This window comes from Trichoplusia ni, chromosome 2 (assembly GCF_003590095.1).
Source record: "Trichoplusia ni isolate ovarian cell line Hi5 chromosome 2, tn1, whole genome shotgun sequence".
NCBI classification, from domain to species: Eukaryota; Metazoa; Arthropoda; class Insecta; order Lepidoptera; family Noctuidae; genus Trichoplusia; species Trichoplusia ni.
In genome coordinates, this window is record NC_039479.1 from 16,268,693 (window position 1) to 16,284,251 (window position 15,559).

General features: G+C 36.6%; 1 protein-coding gene across 2 annotated transcripts; it reads left to right on the forward strand.

The window, feature by feature from the left end:
• The first annotated feature begins 4,273 nt into the window (after positions 1–4,273).
• Positions 4,274–14,281, forward strand: LOC113508424 (serine-rich adhesin for platelets-like). 2 transcript variants are annotated; one of them, XM_026891467.1, is made up of 9 exons: positions 4,288–4,617; positions 4,919–5,941; positions 7,667–8,452; positions 9,682–9,845; positions 10,256–10,393; positions 10,488–10,737; positions 11,188–11,462; positions 11,882–12,064; positions 12,154–14,280. In XM_026891467.1, exons 2-9 carry the CDS (start codon positions 5,089–5,091, stop codon positions 12,238–12,240), a joined length of 2,736 nt encoding a protein of 911 aa, XP_026747268.1. In that variant the 5' UTR covers positions 4,288–4,617; positions 4,919–5,088; the 3' UTR covers positions 12,241–14,280. The 2 variants fall into 2 exon arrangements, with proteins under 2 accessions (XP_026747267.1, XP_026747268.1); XM_026891466.1 differs by having other exon boundaries at positions 4,274–4,617; positions 4,919–8,452; positions 12,154–14,281.
• Positions 14,282–15,559: the final 1,278 nt, after the last annotated feature.

A 15,559-nucleotide genomic window follows, 5' to 3' on the forward strand; every position in this document is an offset into this window, starting at 1 on the left:
ACTCACGCGTATTTATCGGGGTAGCCCGACTAGTTTCGGACCCAACCGGAGTCCTTAATCATGAGCAGACGCGGCGGGATCGCGAGTCGAACAGGCAATTTATTTTTATATGTCTTAAGTCTCTTAAATATTACTTCTTATTAACTAAATAGTTCAATTTATATCATTTAATATAAATTATATCATTGTCTTTATCATAATAAGCTTTAGTAGGTATCAATAATTGTTATTTGTCTATCTTTTTATTACGAATTTACTCTGAGTTATACTCTAAAAGTTGTTCTCATTTCTCTTACAGCACACATAATTGAAAAATGTACCTCATTACGATAACGATGTTCATATACTCTCTGAATTGGTTTAAAGACAAAATAATAAGAAATCTATACTTTCAATGCATAATTTTATACTACATTTAAAACTTCATGTGATTTAATTAGGTATAAGATAACCCGTTTTATATTAGATTGGTAAGTCTAAGTCGGATCTACTTAGCGTATGGTAAAACAATAATAAATAATAAGTTCTACAAATATCAATTATATCATAGTCGACAGCTAGTAGGTTCGACAAAGATCTCGAAATTTCTAGAAAGTAGTATGTGTCAATGTCCATTCAGTTAACGTATACTTGGTTATTTTACATCTTCTCAAGAAAATGCTTGTATAATTAGGCGCATTTATGTACCTTAAATTCTCTTACGGCATAGTAATACATGCATGTTTAGTTTTTAAACATTATTTAAATGCTAGTGTTTTAAACGAAGTTTTCGCGAGCATTTTTAAATATCTGTGTTAGCGTTAATGTGGAAAGAAATATCTAATATTATAAATGTTAAAATTCGTCCGATCCTAGATAAATTGAGAACAATCTGCTTCGAATATTTATTTCTGTAAAAAAATACGTAGTAAAATTATAAATGTGCTCTGTTCGTAAATTATTCATATCGTGATGTGACTCATTCATAATAGGTACATTAAGTTTTGCTCTCTTTTAAATGGTTGTTTGTAGTTCCTGCCGTCCTACATGTTCATAGTTCATTGCCAGTATATTTATTATGCTTTTAGAATTTACAAGGACACGTCGTTGCAACGTAGTATGTAATATTCTAAAGCGATGATCATTCACAAAACTAAGAGTTTTGTACTCACTTAACCACATGCACGGATAAAGGAATTTTGTGCCAAAATCTTTCAAGAATAATCAAGAAATAAGAAATAGTGACTCGTGTAGATCCTTTTCTATGATTTTATATTTTTTACCTTCTAAGCATAAGTGTGAATTTGTATAAGGAAGTAAGCTTTTTGTTTATCTGGGTACTATATTCGAATACAGTTGATTTCATTTGAAATATTAAATACATATTATGAGTATTTTGTGGAAGTTTGGATAACGGTATATACTTCCTCTATTGCACCGATACCGAGAATTGTTTCAGCACAAACTTGAGTAACATATACATTTTGTGTTAGTTTATAACGAATTAAGAATGGCATACACGTTTAACAATTCCTATTCATTACAAGCAATTATGTCGCATACTTAATATGTAAAATTTAAGAACCTAATTTAACAAGAAACTTAGTTCCATAATTTTAGTCCAGCAAACTGTACAAGTTATTACTATTGTAAAACATTCATTGGCGTTGATTCTTGTTCAAACGTAACCAAAACTATTTGCCATCTTTTGCTTACGCATGGAAAAAAGTATAGCGATAATAAGTAACTAAATAATGAAATTAATATAAATTTGAAGATTGATGCGTTGGATGCATCAAATGTTAGAAACTGATTTATTCTTTTCCAATTATTATGAACCTACCGATATCCAAATAAATTTCATGTAAACCAGAATGAAGGCCATTCTAACACTAAAATTAAAAATTAACATGAAAATATGTAATTATCAAGCATGTTATGTAACTGCAAATAATATTTTTATAGTCTCAGAATGCTGGTTCAGCGAGATAGTTGAAATATTGAAGGATAAATGTTATAACTCAAAATGATATTTAATGTATGGTACACTATAAACATGTTATACACACAAATATTAATATAACGGATATGAACTGCACAAGACGGTAATGTTTCAGTTTTCTCACTCATGACTAACTTGTAGGTTAGCATTATGAGGTTTTGTCTGTAAGTCTTCCTAAACTGATAATATAATATGTTTTAGAAAAAAGTACCAAAGATAATTGACAATTTAATTTTAAATAGTCGGCTACTGAAAAAGTTATGTCCAATAAACCACTTATTGAACTTCAGGAGTTGTTTCCTTTTACTTTTTGCGATTGAGCTATCGTGGAAGTTAAGTTTTTCTATAGACATTGCATTGATTCGCAAGTTTTTAAAGCTCGTTAAAAGCTTAGCGGTACCCACCATACCCATTTTCAGCAAATAAAGAGTGAATATCGAGTGAGTAAGAACTAAAACTGCAACTGTTGTTCGACCAAGTTAAGTTACACTTGATACGGTCGGTCCCTGGATGAGTGATCATTTCTGAGATCCTCCGTGTTTCGTAAGGCACGGTATTTGTGGATCCCGGCTTTTATTTATACATCTTTTACGGACGTTACGGGAAGACAGAACCATGACAGTCTGACAACCAGTCCGGATAGGGGGAATATTATAATCGTGTTGCATTTAATGCAATAAGTCATGAAGACTGAAGAAAAGAAATAAGACGAATCCAATACAAACTACGCGCGAAAAACAAAACCCTTCTTGGAAGTCAGACAAAAATAATTGTTGTTAAAGAAAGATTTCCATTTCCCCGCCCAATATCTGAAACTAGCTGTTGCCCGCGACTTCGTCCGCGTGGTTAAGATATAAGTTATGATTTATACCTGCCCTGTTTTTTTCACATTTTCCATTGTATCTTCGCTCCTATTAGTCGCAGTGTGATGGTTTATAGCCTAAAGCCTTCCTCGATGAATGGTCTATTCAACACAAAAATATTTTTTCAATTTGGACCAGGAGTTTCTGAGATTAGCGCATTCAAACAAACAAACTCTTCAGCTTTATATATTAGTATAAGATATATATATATATATATATATGTATGTAGAAATATAGATGACAAGGCCTGAAATATGAAAATACTGCAGATAATATGTAACTTTTCAGTCCAGAATAATCTACTATTTAAAAAGTGATATTATTAAAAAAATAATTGTTGGATAGTCGCGTAGCTTCTGTTCGCGGGTTCAACTCGCATTTGCCCAGTCCTTAATACTACCCACAAAAATAACTTTAAGTGGTGAATGAAAAACAGAAACTGGCAACACAGACTTATTTGTTTTTAGCTCAACTAACTTAAGGCGGGTAATGCGTAGTAAGAGAAAAGCGACACGATCTGTACTGTTCGACAGGTAAGCTCTAGCCTAGCCGTACCTCTAGCTTACGCGTAAAGATACGTAAACTCCGTCAAGCTAGACATTATACATAATAATGACGATTAGAAATTAGAGAGAATTAGAATATAACGATTTCGAACGAATATTACGATATTTGACGACCTCCGTGGTCGAGTTGCGTACGCACCGGTTTCAAGGTATCGCTAGCTCTGAGGTCCCGGGTTCGATCTCCGGTCGGGTCAATGTAAAAATTCACATTTCTACATTGTCTCGGGTCTAGGTGTTTGTGCCATTTGTGGTATCTTCGTTGATTCTGGATTCCCTAACACAAGTGCTTTAGCAAGTTACTTTGGGTTCAGAACAATGTATGTGATGTTGTCCGCATTTATATTTTATATATTATATTTGTAATATTTTTTTTTAACATGTCCTGTCTTTAAAAATTCTGAAAAGTACACCGTTACAAATAATACCACGGTGCTTCTGACGATTTTAATAATCTAGCAATATCCTATCGTTTTATTTTTAGATTCAACATAAAGGTAATAGAAACTACCAATCAACATAACATATACATTTTCTAAAATGATGAAATCAGGAAACACTTACGATTAGTTGTTGTTGGATAAATAACGTAACTTATTGATAAATTATTTTTTTCGCATTAACAAAACGTATTTTTAAACGGAAATACCGCAAATTCAAAGTTGTATTGAATACAGGGAACTGTGAGGCCTATATTCCTGGATTTTTATAATTCATAGTGATTTATTACGTATTAAACAATATATCAAAATTAACTTATAGCTTCTACGTTTAATAATAATTCTTAAATAACACAAAATATCGTCTAGCTAATTCATTTACCAACTCACATTATAGATGGCGTTGTATCGCTTGTTTTGTGTGCGGTCTTTCGTTCGTTCGACCGACCGACAGATATTCGACAAGTAAGATGGCGGCGATTAATGTGAAAGGCGAAACGTTGTCGTATTTCCACTTGTAAATAAAGTTATTGGTTTGTTGAAACATCACTACTACTGTAACGACGACTGAAGATTTATTATTGAGAAGTGTTTAACAAAACGAGATCTGTTGTGCACAACCTGTGACCTGAGTTACTTTTCATTTCACAATAGACAAAACCCGTCGCAACGAGCACTCGAGGAGTCGAGGCCATATTTATGATGTTATCTGTTGTGTGAGCGTCCTCCGAAACCACATTGATAAATGGTTGTGAAAAACCAAGGCGATGGTATGTTTCTTCTTGTCTATACAAACTTGGTAATATGACAGTGTAAAATATGATTCTGTATTGTTCCGTCACTCTGACGCTTCCTCAGTGAAGCGCCGGATTATTTTTATTTCATAGGGCCACTGCTTTATTTTGAATTTCAGTAAATTCTTGAGTACAAATTCTTTTGTTTTGTTTAAGTCCCAGTTATCATGGTAACTTTCCAATTAAGATAAACATTTCTGTTTTCTTATAGGATCATAGCCTCTGTTGCATATTTTGCATTGTTTTGATACTAATATTGGTTTTCTTTTATTTTCAGGGGTGTTTTCTCAGCATCAAGAGTATGTAAATTCAACATGAGTTGCAGTGTTACAAAATAGTGGTAGTAGCTGTAAATACAATTGATTGTGTGTTACAAACTATGGATGAAAGTGTGGACTTCTATTGACATATTACATACATTGACATTTGAGCAACACGGAGGTGGTAATGGATCCAGTAGGACCATGGTCAGCATATTCATACAATCGGTTAGCAGGGGTTCAGGCCGGTGCTGCAAGTGGGGATTTTCATCACCACCTAGCAAGTGGTGGCTCTGGATTAGGCAGCCAATCAGTGCCATCAACAACAAGTCAGTTGCTCCTACAAGCAGCTCATACAACAGCATCATTAGCAGGGCAACTTGGTTCATCAACTGCTTCACCCTTCAATCCTGCTGGATTTTTGTCTCCCCCAGCAGTAGGGTATGACGCAGTATTTTCACCACTGTTTCATCATGCAAATCCCAAACCTGCACACTACAGTTCTTCTCTTCAAGCACAGCATCGGCAAGTTATAGCTCAAGCCCAAGCTGCAGTTGCATCAAAACAATCTTCAGTTGAATCTGAACTGTCTACTTTAAGAGAAAACTATTCACATCAAACTTTGGCAGCACAAGGAACATCATTTTTTGACCAATCATCAACTCCAGGCAGCACTACTGGATTGAGTTGGCAAGGAAATAATCAACTGCCTAGTCCTTTTGGAATTTTACCACATGAAAGTGTTGTGCCCTCATCTCCAAGTCCAGCTACAACAAAAGCATCAGCAACATACGAGAATTTTAATGCACATTTTGCAGCAGCACAAACTCTCAATAATCACCTCAACTCTCAGATATCTAGTGCTGGTAAACAAACTAACAGATCTGGCTCACCAGCAACAGCAACGAAACAGCCAGCAACTTCAACATCATCATCAACATTTTTTCAATCTCCAACATTTGGAAATCAGACTGATAATTCATATAGTACAAGCAGTGCAAAGAGTGGTCAACTCTCATCACAGCAGGATTATGCAGGAAGTAAGTCCTATTCAAGTTCTGCAAGTTCAACTGCTCATTCCCAGCAATCGTGTATAGTGTCAACTCCACCGGTGACATCTTCCCCAACTCCACCTAGTAAAGATTATCGATCATCTACAAGTACAACCTCTAGACCATCTGCTTCCATTTACAATTCCCAGTCCCCTAAAACCACAAGTAGTGAGAAATCTTCCCGACAAATAACTAATAGCATTAGTAATTTTGTATCCCCTTCAGTAAAACCACCACAAGTACAGACTAAGGCTCAAAGTAAAGTTTATCCAGAATTAAGTAATGAACAAAGAAAAAGTTGTGAATCTAATGATAAAGTTCAACCACAATCCTCTCCTATAAGTTATTCTATAATGGATGCCCCAGGCAGGCTAAATTATAGTAGCAGTAGTGGAAATTCAACAAAGTCAAATAGAATCAATAATTCCCAATACTCTGCTACACAAAATTCTAGTTTTAGACATTATCAAAGTGGAAACAATATAGAATCTGATTACCATGTACGCGCTAAGAGTAGTTCTAGTACAGATACGGGGTATTCTAGTAGTAGTTCACAAAACGGTCCAGATTGTGGTGTGGTTGTGCCAAGGCGACAGAGTCCCTCCCAAGCAGCACCACAAACTTCCCCTCTAGATCATGGATCTAGTCCTGCATATCCTATGTACCATAGTCCTATGAATTCAATAAATTCCCCTCAACCACATAGTGATCATTACAACAAAGTAAATAATACTGCACCTAGGTCTCCTTTAGATGCCTCAGTAACAAGGTCACCCTCTCAAAACAGTCAAGTAGCTTATCCTTCTGTTATAACTAGGGCTTTAGGACTTGAACAAAATAAAACCTATAGTGAAAGTAGATATGAAAGAAATCAAACTCAGTCTTCTGGTCAAACTTGTTGGGAAAGTGACCGACAACCTCCTAGAAAATATTCTAGTAATAACAGTAGTAATAGTTACAATAATGGTGGTTTAACTGAAAGTAATACTCATAATGATGAATCTGTTCCTCAGAGTCAGTCTTCCAGTAGAGTGCTGAGTCTGCCAGATAAACAAAACTATTTTGATGGCAATAACGTAGCTTTACAAGATCTGTCTAGTTGTCGTGGCGATCCTATGAGTATAGTTAAAAACTTGCAAAGTTTGCAACAGAGTTGTCAATTACAAGACGTAAAATCCAGTAAAATTCAAACCCCAATAGCAGTTCCAACATCAACAACAAACAAAATAGCGTCAAGAAGAAAGAGTGTTGAAAAGTCAGTTCCTCATACAAATATGAATGAATTATCTAATGTTGTCATGGCTGATTATTTAGCAAATAGAATCCCTCCGCCCGCCCATAGTTCAACTAGCAGTCAACAGCAGAATGGTAGTTATTTTGATTTCGAGAGGTGGAACCTACCACCCCCTCCACCAAAAATGTTCCCTGGAACATCAGCTTTTGGATCACAAGCTCCTTTACACGCAACCAATTTTGCTAACCAACACCAAGCACTAACAATGCCCCATGGTCATGCTTTGACTTATTTTCCACCCTTTCACCTAGGTCCCCATCCCGATTTCCAATCTTCTGTGGAGTTAACACCACTGTCGTCATTTAGCGAGACGCCACCTTCGGCTTCCTCGTCATCTTTTTCGACGCCTGAAACACGTGAAGAGGAACAGCCTAAGGTGGTAGTACCTAATATAGAGGAAGAACTTGGTTTCCTTGCAGAACAACGGGCAAATACTGCATCGTCGGTAGCACCCTCTTCACAGCAGCAGAACATTAACAGCACTTCACAAGACGCTACTTCAAAAATTATGGATAAAAAATTTAATGTTCCTGTCACGGGCCCCGGTTCAGGTTTCATGGCTTCTTATTTGAAATTTTTACAAGGAGAGCGTGACACGTCTCCTCCGCCAGCCGGCAGAGGCGCCAGAAAATCAACTTGGTCTAGAACGAATACTAATAATACAACAAATAATAAACCCTATACTCCAAACGATCATAAAAGCCAATGTGATGGAAATCCCACACAGCAAAGTGCCAATGGAGCTATGCCGTCGTCGAACGTGATTAATGCAGGTATGTCACTGAGCAATCCAGTCATGAGTTCCTCGGCGAGTATGAGTGCGACGGGCTTGTTGGGTGCTAATCAAATACATGGCGCGTCGTCTAATCTCCTTCCCTCTCAAACAAAAGAGTTGGACGATCCCCGGTATTATAATTTGAATAAGGATAGGAAACGTAAATATGATGGTAGTGAAGAAGCTGCTTATGACGCAGAAGAGGAAGCGAGAAGGCTCAACAAGCCGGTGCTTAATGTGCCTAGTACACCTCTTAATGATAAAGGAAAGAACAAGGGTCGAACAAGTATGAATAAGCCAACGCCATCGGCGGTAGTGGCGCCTCAGCCGGCAGCGCCTAAAAAGCCACGACCTCCTGCGCCGCCGCCCGTGACGTCGCTGCAGGCAGCGCCACAGCAACAATACTATTATCAACACCAGCCCGACGAAGGTGCGTTCAATTTATTAGATTTCCATTTAAGAAGTAGAGCGCGATGGTGAAGAGCTAGCCCTGAAGCTTGTATGACAGGAGCAAGCTAACTGCCTTTTGAGCAGGATACCGTGAAAACTTGTTACATTTTAACTGTGATAATGTAAATTTTTATTAGATGAAATCTATGGTTATAATTTGTAAATATTTTTCTGAGAAAGAAATGTGATGTACCTATACTAGTAAACGTCGATATTTTTAGGGTTAGTCTGTAACAAGATTTCACCTAAATTGTTGTTAATGACACATTATTAGTGCCATTTTATTGTAAATTGTAGAATTTGTGACTCTTGTCATACTCGCTATTGAAGGGGTGCTACCATTAATAATTCCAAAATTATGGTATATTTTTTTATGGAATTCATACCAGTGGGTGTCTGTTGTACATATAAAATAATGTATTGTATTTTACAGTATTTGAGATTAGTTAGTACTTACAATAGTGTATGCATATTCTATATAGCTGAAAGTGATTTTATATTGTAAGGGAAATTAATTGCATAATACATTGACAGCTATTAGTAAGTACGAGATAATGTATTAGAAGGCCATGCCCTGAACATAAGTTTTTTGTATTTCTATTTAATTGTTATTTGTTTATGCACAACTCTCAATATTTTATGTAAATAATTTTGTATAGGAGAAAACATAAAATAAACATGAGTATATTACCGATAATGTGTTAAATAATTTTAATTTAATTATTCCTGGTAGCACCCCTCACTTCGCCAAAATAGGGATAACATGTACAGTACAACAATATTAAAATTATGTACCTAGTCGTTGTTTTGACATAGTCAAATATATTCAATGTAAGCTATAGGTATTGTGAAGTGTGTACATGTTATCCACAACGATGGTTTATTTCATCAGTTGGCTATCCCCTTCCTTTACCATTCCTACCTTTTACAAATCATTACATAAGGTGTCAATTAATGAAATTTGAATATTAGATTTTCGTGTAACACAATTGGTTATTCAATTACCTCGCACACAGACATGTTAATAGTTACTACTTATGTAACATTTGCATTTGAAGGGCTATAAACATAATTTTGGCTGCTGTAAGTAAAATTTGGTTTAACTGAGTTTTTTAATCACAAATGCATATACATTTACTGTTTAGAATCATTTGGATCGAGTAATTAATCAAGCTGTCCACCTTAGCTTGATTATTTTCTACATTTTAGTTGCAGCACATGGTGCTAATATGGGATATGGGCTATACGGTACTACAGATAACGACAATAAGGCGAACAGGAATATGCAACACAATATAAAGTCACATCATCAAGTATCCAGTAGTGGACAAATAGACAATACCGCCAGACCATTAGAAGAAATGCCCTACCAGGTACGAAAAACTAAATATCTATAAACCAAAAATTAACACAAGATTTTTTCTAACTAAGACTGGATTTATTTATATGCGTATGCTAACAACAGGCTGACATCCCACACTAGTATTGCTGTTTTTTTCTTTTTTTTATTGGTATCTCGATTTGGAAATCACACTGATGAATTAAATCGAAATTGAATTTCGATCCAGTATTTTTAGCGTTGTTAGCCGTCAGTTAAGAATTGTTCACCAAACACACAATCTAAATTCGATTGAAGTAGAACCAAATAAACCCTTGAGTTCTACTTCAATCGAATTTTTCAGCAAAATAATCGAAAATGTAAGTCTACAGAACATGCACCCTTACTCCTTAATACCATTAAAATTGAATAATTCTAAATATATTTATCTTTTTTCTTTTTCAGTCTGGAGAATTCATAGCCTTAAGATCCGAATTAAACGAAATGTGGCCTGCTATATGGAGGGTAGACGGCAAGACACTACTACAAAAGTATGAACCTTTTGAAGAAAATGGGAAAGTTTTATACCGTAATATTTCGACAGTGAGTATTGAATGTCAGTCATTTAGATGCTGGTTGGCTCTTGCTATGATATTATGAAAGCAAACTTCGGTTAACAACTCTTTTATTGTTTCAGTATACTGTATGGAACCCAGATAACAAAAAGTTATATACTCAAGTCTCCGTTAAAATAAGGTCACAGTCGCATTTGGAAACAATAGTTGAGTTAGTTAGAAATGAGCTTCCTCCTGTTGATGATTGTAGTTTTATTGAAAAAAGGATGTTAGAAACGCAAATGTATCAAGAAAATTTTGAAGTATATATCCAGACGTTAATATCACACGCATTAGATCCCAACTTCCTTACAGAAATATTCCAAGAACAAGGTAATCATTTATATATATTATAGAGTAAGTGCTTCTACCTTACTTTAATGAACGAATTCAAAAACACGATTATTTGTTTGATTTGAGTGCAATTCATTAATATTTATTACATATAAAACAAAAATATTTTTGAGCTACTGTGATCAGAAAATTGTCCGAAGGCGCCAAAATCGGTGTCGATATCGGTACTTTCATTTTGAGCAATTGTTGCAGCAAGACGGCAGCGCGACTGCAGCTCGACAGAAGCGCGCTCGTCGCATAAAAGTTTCGTTCCATACAATTTCCGCAACGCGCCTGCAGCGCTGCTGTCGCGCGACCGCACCTCGACGCACGACGACTGTCACAAGTTGTCGGAGTCCATTGTGAGATTTTATCGCACGACAGCAGCGCTCCAGCGACGCCCAGACTCCGAGAGCGAGCTCTATGCCAACCTGCACCGTCACATTTCAGACGAGTACTTTTTGTCGAACGTGAAGACCGTGGACGAGGTGACGGAGACCATGCGCGCGCGCGTGTCGGGCGGCGGCGGCGCGGCGGGCGCGGGCGGCGCGCGCGCGCTGGACGCGGCCGTGGCCACGTGGCCCGGCCTCAGCGTGGCGGCCGGCGCCGGCGGGTGTCGCGCCTGCGCGCGCCCAGCCGTGGCGCGCCTGCTGCTGTACGGCCAGCCCTACAACCCCGCCACGCTCGAGCCCGTCCAGCCCGACGCCCGACTCGCCTACGAGAAGGTACGCCCGCCCAACACATACCTTCTACTCACGCATGCCATAATAACATAAACTTACACCGGGTTTCGAGGGACCTATTAGTGGTTTCTTAGGTTTACGCGAATGTTAGACATTGAAATGAAACTACTTTTACGGATTTTATCGCGGTTTAATTTTTGATTTTAGTTCCCGACGTTTCGACACCTTTGCAGGTATCATGGTCACGGGCAGACTGAGAGCGTTCAGCCTTGGGTCAGTCATCTGCAAAGGTGTCGAAATGTCGGGAACTAAAATCAAAAATTAAACCGCGATAAAATCCGTAAAAGTAGTTTTATTTCAAGGACCTATTAGTATTTGTTCGATATGTGACTGTGTATCCTAAAAAGTCAGAGCTAATTTCGATTCAAAATAAATAAAGGCGGAAATATTGTTATTTTTAGGAGTTCTTGGTGTGCGCCACTTGCTGCAGCCGTGTGCAACTGTATTCGAGGATATCGCATCAAAAGTATCTAATGTACGCGGAGTGCAGTAAACGAGTGGCTGAGAAAAGAATGCAGAATCCCAGTAAAGACACAACCGTAATTCTCAACGAGTTGTTGGCGGACGAAGTGTGGTTATCTCAGGTAAGAGACTTGCGAGAATTTAATGCACTTGAAGACCTTCTGATTTTTTTTAGTGTTTGTATTTGTAACGTGCCTGCGTCTGTCTGCAGCTGTTCCGCGACGTGCGCCACTCGTGGGCGGACGCGGAGGCGTGGGAGCGCAAGCTGCGCCACGCGATGTCGCGCCAGATGATATAGCCCGCCCTGAGCCTGTGCAGCCTCTAGTAAATCTTGTAAGGACAATATTTTCATTTCATTTTTATACATGTGAAAATCGTGCGGTATGTATGTAATTGTTTTGTATTTTAATATATATGTTCTAGCATTTAATTATATTTCATACGAAATCTGGGGCAGGATATATTTCTAGTTATAAATGAACCTCAATTACAATTAGTTTGGATTTAAAATTGTATACATCTTATTGAACTATTGGCTGTTAATTAGAATTTATTTGAAGTACGCCGGTGCCATTTTATGCTCGCTGTTCCTAATCTAACCATTTGCTAAAAAGAATTTTGTTTTAATTGTTGCCCTGCTGTGCTCATATTTCTAAAAGTGTTGTAATAGATAATCATATAACCGAAAGCGGCCTTAGCTTACAAACATATCAGTTATGGTCTACACACCATAATTGAATTGAAATAAACAACTACCAGTAGCGCTAAGATCACGTCAGTCCAACTACTTAATAATGCTATGGAAGCCCGCTTATCCTAAGTGTGATATGATCATACTGAAGGTGCAAATGTTGAGCTTACGACTGACTATTATCTGTAATATATTAAATAACAATTAGAATGATTCCTACAGCATTGACTTAATATAATTTGTATGGTTATTAACGACAAATGAATCAACGCGCAATAAATAGTACACATGCATTATAACTTGTTGAAAATACAGCTGACATTGTTTTGCGAGTTAGGGTCGTTAAGGCTGCCCTGACGGATCTTAAGCAGAATAATACCTTCCTGTACCATGACGCAGTCTTCCACTCAGTTTTACCAAATGAATTAAATATGTATTAATTTTTTTTAAGTTGTTATATTGCCTATATCTGTGAAAGTTTAATCCTAACGATCTACTGCGCTATTTTGAAAAGAAAATATATTAAACAGGCAGAAGAATTGGATTGTGCGAGTGTCTGGTAACGGAAAATATTTTGGGATGTTAAGCATAATAATTGTTTAAATAAACGTTAGTGCTGTTTAAATTCATTTAAAAACTTTAAAACCTCAAAACGGATTTGTGATATCTTATTATTTAAGGCCTAATTACTGTAACGGCAAAATGTAATGGTACGTAAAATCTTTTGTATGTATTTTTTATTTTATATTCATGTTAACATAGCTGCATAGGGAAATGTAATTACGTTTGAACAGTATATGAAGTTACTCATTTTATTTCATTTGAAACTCGTTAAAGGTTGTATAATTATTTAAATACATGGGTTTATTAATTTGCGATGAAACTGGAAGGGTTAATTCATACATTTCAAAGCGCATCTAATCCTCACAATTTATATGAATGCGCTTGCTCTTTGATGTCAATCTAGAAGAAGGCGTCGCTGGTCGCGTGTCAAGCCCTTGTATTCCAAGATATGCGCGTACAAATATCAGCATATGATGTCGTTGTGTTCGGGGTGGATTCTCTAAATCAACTTCAATCTTCAACTCGACTCGGATATGAATTGGCCCATGATTATACTGATTAAAGTTTATTTGTTTTACCTATGTTAAGCTGCTGAGTTTCAAATTTCGTCACGTGGTCTGAAAAATCTGTTATTGATTCTGCTTCCACCACATTCCAGATTTTTGTATGTAATTCAACTAACTATATACCATACTATTTTATTTGACCAACCTGCATTACACGCCTAGAGCAACCGACATGTATGCTAGATCTGATCATATTGCTTTTTTGTGTAGGAATATTATATCAACTGCAGTTTTAAAATGGCCAAATTTACACTTATCCAAGCTTTTAAATTAAGAAGCATTTTATTGTACGATTATCAAAGTATATATTATACTTTAGAGCAATTTTATGTTGTTTTGTAAAAATATGCTACCATCACAGTCTCTATGATCTCACCCTATATTATCTTTAAGGGGCAAATATTATTGACAATATATCTGACTTAGTTAATTGACAATGTTGTGATCAGGGACCGGACAACCCCACTTTAGAGTTAAGCCGTTTGACAGGGTAACCCGTACACGGGGTAACTCATATCGCAGTGTTACCTTTTGTTCGAGTTACATCCTCGAAACCCAGCGAAATGGTTAACACCTTCATTATGGTAACCACTTGAAGGGGTTAACCCCTTCAATAACTTAACCCTTTGAAGTGGTTACCTTCACGAAAGGCTTTTATTCGTGTTACCCTGAATTACCCACTAAACTTGAGCTGCATACTTGCACCCTAGCGGCCCCTCATTGCTTTACTAAGACTACAGCTGATTTTCTTCTATCGCCAACGCGTCGCGCCGCGACTCGCGCCTCTCGGACAAACTACCTACGCGCGAAACGTCATATAGGTAACTAGCTGTTGCCCGCGACTTCGTCCGCGTGGTTAGAAGATATAAGTTAGGAATTTTTGAACGAAAGCCCTCGAAGATTAATATTTTTCCCCGTATTTGCCACATTTTCCATTAAATCTTCGCTCCTATTAGTTGCTGCGTAATTTTATATACCTAGCCTAAAACCTTCCTCGATTATTGGTCTATTGAACACAAAATGAGATCAATTTTTTTAGATGAAATTATTTATAATAATTTAAAAAAAAATCGATTACAAGTTTTTTTCATTTTTTGCATTTTCTGAGAAGATTTGACGGGTGAATTTTCGATTGAAAATCAGAGTGTTTTTTTATATTAATTCAAAATAAGGTGAAAAAATAAATATTTTTAATCAAATAAATTACAGCGTATTTGGGACACATAAAAGTAAGTTTTCACCAAATTTCGTTACAAAAATAAATTTTTGTAAAAGATAAAAATAAAAAACCACAATACACACATAAATTTTGAGGTTATGTGAAAAAAATGTAAACACAAAAGTTTTAGATCTTTTTCTTTTAGAACTTTGCCATTTGACTTTTTTCGGTACGAATTTTAGTTTTGCCGGAAATCGATAAAAACCGTTTTTTACTCTTCAAACGTCACTCCCACCCCCTTCCCGACCTCAGATCACCCGTAAATTATTTTTCCTTTCATTTTTATAATATTCCCCTCCTTTTCTAATGGGTTTCATCCTACTATTTTTTTTTTTTTTGGTTTTAAAAATTATCGACCCTGGTCTACAAGTATAGACACGAAAAATGTATATCACAACGTTTGAAAAGTGCGACAAGCAAAATTAAACTGTAAGATCATATCCACAATGATTTTTATTCCATGTTTACAAGTCGCTCGGTAAATGCAACAATGGCGCCGCTGGGCGGTAAGATGTCACGTGCGCTCGTGGTTATACTATTTTCAAACTAATGTCTATGATAAAGAGTGCATATTGCA

Bases quoted from the DNA above. Each gene is read 5' to 3' on its own strand.
- LOC113508424 (XM_026891466.1), top strand. From the start codon at position 5,089: ATGGATCCAGTAGGACCATGGTCAGCATATTCATACAATCGGTTAGCA. The intron at 9,846-10,255 runs GTACGAAAAACT...TTTCTTTTTCAG, and splicing joins TAGAAGAAATGCCCTACCAG to TCTGGAGAATTCATAGCCTT. The intron at 11,463-11,881 runs GTACGCCCGCCC...TGTTATTTTTAG, and splicing joins CCCGACTCGCCTACGAGAAG to GAGTTCTTGGTGTGCGCCAC.